At 32.7% G+C, this 6,768-nt stretch overlaps 1 protein-coding gene across 1 annotated transcript; it reads left to right on the top strand.

Moving 5' to 3' along the window:
* Window positions 1–2,436, top strand: LOC111402475 (probable serine/threonine-protein kinase WNK11). Its single transcript, XM_023030818.1, has 3 exons — window positions 1–312; window positions 874–1,377; window positions 1,823–2,436. Exons 2-3 carry the CDS (start codon window positions 874–876, stop codon window positions 2,219–2,221), a joined length of 903 nt encoding a protein of 300 aa, XP_022886586.1. The 5' UTR covers window positions 1–312; the 3' UTR covers window positions 2,222–2,436.
* Window positions 2,437–6,768: the final 4,332 nt, after the last annotated feature.

Here is a 6,768-nt window from a genome sequence, read left to right as displayed (position 1 = left end):
ATCATAATCAAATAGTAGCAGAAGAGCTTATTAATGTGAACGTATTCTCTTCAAATTTTGAAAATAAAGATCAAATTTTGGTTCTCATTTATTTACTAGTTACCTGAATCATAGTCAATCTGCGCAATCCGAGTCCAAGAATGACTTTTCAATTTGGGAAACGGTCTAAACCCTATATAACTCACAAAATCTTCAAACCCTAATTGTCTCCCGCACCTCCTGTTGTTCCGCCAATTTTGGGATACTTTAAGGACTGATTTGTTCGGAGGGGAAGAAGCAAATCATTTCAAGATTTCCCAGTTCCATTTCTTGGTAAATTCTAACTTCCTTCCCATCCTTTTTTTCCCAGTATTTTTCGATTTATTATTTGGTCAATAATTTTTTTTTTTTTTTTTTTTTCAATTTTTTCTTTTTTAGTAAATGGAAATATTGTTCTTGATCTCGATTATGGTGGAAAATTCATATTATCTGATTTTAGACATTAGGTACTTAATTTATGGTGACAAAAAAAGAGAAAAGAATCGATTGTTATTTCTTTGGTAAAGTGGGCACGTGGGAAATAGTAGAGTTTCATTATCTGAGTCTTTTTTAGTAAATGGAAATATTGTTCTTGATCTCGATTATGGTGGAAAATTCATATTATCTGATTTTAGACATTAGGTACTTAATTTATGGTGACAAAAAAAGAGAAAAGAATCGATTGTTATTTCTTTGGTAAAGTGGGCACGTGGGAAATAGTAGAGTTTCATTATCTGAGTTTGTAATGTACTTTTCCTTAGAGTTCCTTGTTTACTTTGATTTTATTGAGATAGAGTTGAGCCCAAATTTATTGAGAAAAGGCTTAGTTTGTTGTTATTGCTGTTTTTAATGTAGATGCCTAGAATGGGTTCTGATCTGGTGGATCGAGATAGCGAGGCGTTCGTAGAGGTTGACCCTACTGGCCGGTATGGCCGGTATGGTGAGCTGCTCGGATCAGGGGCTGTGAAAAAAGTGTATAGAGCCTTTGATCAAGAAGAAGGGATTGAGGTGGCTTGGAACCTAGTCAAATTGAGAAGCTTCCTCGGAGACGACGCTATGATCAATCGGTTGTACTCTGAGGTTCGGTTGCTGAGGACATTGAAAAACAAGAATATTATTACGTTGTACTCAGTTTGGCGGGATGAGGAGAAAAACACGCTGAATTTCATTACTGAGGTGTGTACTTCTGGGAACTTGAGGGAGTATAGAAAGAAGCACAGGCACGTATCAATGAAGGCGTTGAAGAAATGGTCTAAGCAAATTCTGAAGGGATTGGACTATTTACATACTCACGAGCCTTGTGTCATTCATAGGGATCTAAATTGTAGCAATGTGTTCATCAATGGCAATGTTGGTCAGGTATAACTGAAGAAATAGTATATCAAGATTTGAAGTACTCGAAAAAGTGAAATGAATTGTGATCATATTAAATTATTCTTTCTCGTTTCTTCTGCTGCACTAGCCAAGATCAAGCGTTGATATGTATGACACACACTGATATGCAGTATTTATGCTTCAATGTTGTATCTTGTTATAATATCTTTTGTTTTTTATTTTTAACTTTTAAATAGCAACGAACATAGCACATTGGCGAAAAAATTCCATGTAGCCAATCCAATTTTTGGGAATAAGGCTTAATTTGTTTGTTGATGTTGTTGTTGTAAAGAAAATGAACGTTTGGGTTTTTATATTCTTTTCGTCCTGCACAGAATTTTATTTTATTTTATTTTATTTTATTTTATTTTATTTTTTTTTCAGATTTTCTGATGACTCGTAATTTTTATCACCTTGTTTGTCTAAATAGGTGAAAATTGGTGATTTGGGCTTGGCAGCAACGGTTGGGAAGAACCACTCGGCTCATTCATTACTTGGGACACCCGAATTCATGGCACCAGAGTTATATGATGAGAACTATACCGAGCTGATAGATATCTATTCATTTGGAATGTGTTTGCTTGAGATGGTAACTCTTGAATTACCATATAGCGAGTGCGACAATGTTGCAAAGATATACAAAAAGGTGACATCTGGTGTGAGGCCACAAGCTATGAACAAGGTTAAGGACCCCGAGGTCAAGGAGTTCATCGAGAAGTGTCTTGCTCAGCCTAGGGCTCGGCCATCAGCTGCTAATCTCCTCAAGGACCCCTTTTTTGATGGAATTGACGATGACGAAAATAATGCTGGTGATCATAGTATTAGCTAACATCCGAACGTTGGTTTTGTTTCTTTTCCCCTTTGTTTTCGTGTGTTATGGATTCAGGGGGTTTAGGACATTAACAGTTTCTTTCTTAAACTCCTGGTATTGAAATTTGATTAATTTGGTAGGTATTGTGAATAGAGTTCGAATTTGCCAAAATACTTTTAATTAATGTAAGATTGAATTTGTGGATAAAGCCAGGCAACTTTTCGTTCGAATTACTTATTTTTTATGCATGATTATGCTGATACATAAAAAATGGTTAATACGATCTGATGCTACAAAAAATCGTACCTGTTGATTTACCGAACTTGAGAACTTTGAATGAGCACGATCATAGTCTTCCGGTACCTCAAACAAAGGCAACGAGGTATGTTCTCGTCGCCCCTCCGACGCTTAAGTTAGAAAGGAAATTATATGCGTGAGGTTATGTGCTGGAAGTAATGAAAACGTATCTGTGCAATGGTCCAAGGTTCGGCATTTATAGAGGTATGTGGTGCTTTTCTGATAGGATTCAACTAGCTAGGTGATCTTATTCGATAGAGTCCTATAAGAAAGTAGTGTTATAATTATACAATGATTAGAAGATCAATTACTATCTCCAGGAGGTTTGTCTTGGGTTCAAGAGATGTGGGTTGAAGCGTTTGTGTTAGATCAGAGTTCTTAGGAGATTGGTCTCTCCTTAGCATGAACAGGATGGTAGTCGAGATGCTCAAGGGGATTTGCTCGAGTTATATTCTTGTAGATATCCATGTGTTTTGGGATCCTTAGTTGGATAAATGTGATTGGGCATAGGGTCTATCCTGAGGATTCATTAGTATCCGAAGCATATGTGAGCTTCAAATTGTGAAAAAGGTCCACCAAAGGGCTCGGGGATTATTATGCTTGGAATATGTTGGAAAATGTCTGTATCACGATCCATCAGCAGTTTATGTGATATAGCTTCTTAATTAATTGCTCATTAGAGTTGTGATGCATTTTCATGTATTGAAAGTCAGAAGTAAGGAGTGGGAGATCAAGAAAAAAAAAATCGAAGTCAAAAGTTTTTAACGATGACTTGGATTGAGATTGAGTGGGTAGCCAAAAAACCTTTTTACTTTAGGAAGAAGCAAAGAATGTTTATTTGGTTGGTCAGTTTGTGACTTTCGTGTGCTAGAAACGGCTGACAAAGTAAGTTTATTCTCAGCCAAGTTGTGACCCCTCAAATGTTTGTTGAGAAAGAAATATTTTTCAACTTATTATTTTAAACAGTTGAAAAATAAAAAGTCGTTCGGCCAGTTGGCCGAGTATATTTGGTGGGAGTAGTTGGTGGAATTCAACAGGCTGTTCCAGTTTTGTTGCAATCAATTTCTTTATTGTTTTGTATTTTCTTATGTTCCATGGTATGAAAAGATAAATAAGACATAGAGATATATATCGTAGAAATGATCTAATGAGTATCGATGACATGACACGACACGACACGTTAATTAATTGGTAAATAAGTGTATATATCAAATAAATTGTATCAAGCACGTGCCCTTCAAAAAGAAACGCATGGGATATAAGGGACTTCACTTTCTATATCCCCAAGTACTCTCTTGAATGAATATGTGATTTACATGCCACAACTATGGTAGAGATAAGGCTTGTCAATTTGAGTGTCATTGGAATACTATCAAGATGCTTTGTACTTAAATGCTACGTTGAACCATCCAAGTGCTTGTTTGTGTCTTATTATTTGTGAGTAATGTATTATGAAATAGTGATTGATGTTGAAATGTGTGGTTGAAAAAGAAAGAATTTTTTTATTTACGTGTAATATTATTTTAATAAAGAATGTGAGATTGAAAATGAGTACTGTAGAAAAAATAATGTGATAAAAATGTGAAATAAAAGAAGACAAACAAAATCTAAATTTTAAATTGTCAGAAAGAATAAACGAATTCAATTAAATATCACATTAAATTGCCTCGTTTGAAACAATTATGCATTAGCCCCGTTTGAGCACCATTATTTCTCATTATATTAAATTAAATTTTTCTCTCTCTTACATTTAACCACACAATTTTCAATAGAATAATATTATACGTAAATAAAAAACTTTTCAATCACTCATTTTTCAAATAAATACTATTTATCTCATTATAATCTACAAATAATGGGACTCAAACTATTAATGAGTGACTCACAACCAACTAACTAGAATAAAGGTAAGAGAACACAATCATGTAACTCCTAGATGTCACCTAAGTGCTTCCTATGTGAACATGTCTATCTGAGCCTGACCATTCAACGAAAAGGTGTACTGGAAGTATGTTCAACAATAGGTCTAGGTCAATGAGAAATTGGGTAAAGAATAGACGGCCCTGCTATATGTATAGCTCGGTGTGTTGGTGTACAGTCCTTTTGCTTGGCGTGGGGTCCGTGCATTAAATGAGCGTTGGCCCTTCCTCTCACACATCGAGCTACAAGGGATAAAGTCCACCGAAGGCCACGCAACTTTATTCTAAAAAAATTAAATAAAATATGAACTTATTTAAAAAAAATTACTTAAAAAAATAAAACAAAAACTTATTTTTAAAATAGTTAATTAAAAAATAAAATAAAAACTTATATTTTTTGTTTAAAAAAAGGTTTTAAAATAAAAGATAAAGTAAAATAAAAATTTATTTTAAAAAACGTTACTTAAAAAAATAAAATAAAACAAAAAATTATTTTCAAGAAAGTCACTTAAAAAAAAAAAAAAATAGAAACTTATTTTAAAAGATTTTTATTTAAATAAAATAAAAACTTTATTTAAAAAAATTACTTAGAAAAAATAAAATAAAAACTTATTTAAAAAAAAAACTTTTATTTTTGTTTTTTAAATTCATTTTTTATGTAGGCTTCGTTTGATTTCCATTTTCTCCAAAATACGTTTTTCCCTCTCTTCTTTTCAATCACACATTTTTCATCAATCTACTTTTCAAAAATGCGTTTTTTATAAGAACGGGGCTCAAACACCCTCGTATAATGCAAAGTTATCATTTCACATATTTTAAAATTAGTAAAAATTGTGAAAAGAAATTGGATGGACATGGTGAAACGTTTTATAAAATTGAATAGCCATAATTAAATAAAATCAAATTAGGTAGTTATGATGACACGAAGTATAAAGTTGGGTGACCATGATAAAATAAAATCAAATTGGATGACTATAGTGACACTAAGTGCTCGTTTGATTTTCAATATTTTTCATTAAAAATGTATTTTTTTTTCATCCAATTCCCTATTTTTTTGCTGTTTGATTGCCATTTTTTTTATGAAAAATATTTTCATACTTTTAGTCACGTAACCATATTTATATCAAGTTCAAGAAAAATATATTCTTTACAAGGAATAAGATTTTATGTTTCAGGGAATTCACTCACTCCCTCTCTCATTTACACACCAACAAAAAAAGGAATAAGTATAATATTATCTCAGTTGAAAATTCAATTAATCAAACATATTTAATTGATAATTTTCATAAAAATAAGTTCTAGACAATTGAATTACGTAAAATTTATTTTATTTTCATGCTTGCAATTAATCGCACCCTAAGTATAAAGTTGGGTGGTCATTAGTAAATAAAAAAAAAAGCCTACATAAAAAATGAGGCACGGATCATGGAAGTAATTAAAAGAAAAAAATTCTGTAGTTGGACTTTATGTTCTAACCATTCAAGTTTTGTTTTTCACGAAGATGATATGCTACTTAAAATAAAGGAAAATGCTATGTGTACATAATAGTGTACACATAGCATTATACTCCTCTCACATGGGCCCCCTCCATGTGAGGGGGGTGTAATATACCGTATACACCCATTTTTGTAAAATAAAATAAAGCTACTTTTAATTAATTATTTTTTTATAAACACATTTGGATAATTTGCTTTTTCTTTTTTACTTTTAGGTGAAATAGTTAATTTTTTTTAAAGCAATTCTTACTCTACTTTACTGTTAAAATAAAAAACAAATGACTTCAAAAAATAAATAAAAATAAACAAAACGCATGTTGTATTGACTTCTACACACAAGGTTAAATTTGAAGTATCGAAGAGCTCCTTTCATTGATCCAACCACCGTGTCTATATTTGCAGGTTCATTACATTGGTTGAAATGACACGGGACTGGTTGAAGTAACGATTAACCTTCGCATTTTAAACTTTTACTAATAAAAAATTATTTATTTTGGGATTTACAAATTTACTTGTAGCTGACTTATTAAGATTAGCCAAACATGCTCTTAATGCTGAAATTGAGAACTGTTATGGACCCTTCGGGGCATAGTCCAATGGTGCAAAAGACAGAAGTGAGGTAGTCTCAATCTTGCTGGCAGCCACAGTGTGAGGGTTTCGATTCCTGAAACATGGAATTGGACTCTTTGTGGGTACTAGTGTACAGACAAACTCTTGTTCCCTGGCCTGCCAGAACATATTCTGCGATTTACTTCTTTCACGATGCTCCAGAGACGGGGCGGTGGGGGACCCTCAAGATTGGGTTCAACTCTTTTTTTTTTTTTTTTTTTTTTTTTTTTTTTAAAATGTTTTG

This window comes from Olea europaea, chromosome 10, assembly GCF_002742605.1.
Source record: "Olea europaea var. sylvestris chromosome 10, O_europaea_v1, whole genome shotgun sequence".
Classification (NCBI taxonomy): Eukaryota; Viridiplantae; Streptophyta; class Magnoliopsida; order Lamiales; family Oleaceae; genus Olea; species Olea europaea.
Note: the sequence above shows the minus strand (reverse complement) of the source record. Positions and strands in the feature narration are given on the sequence as shown.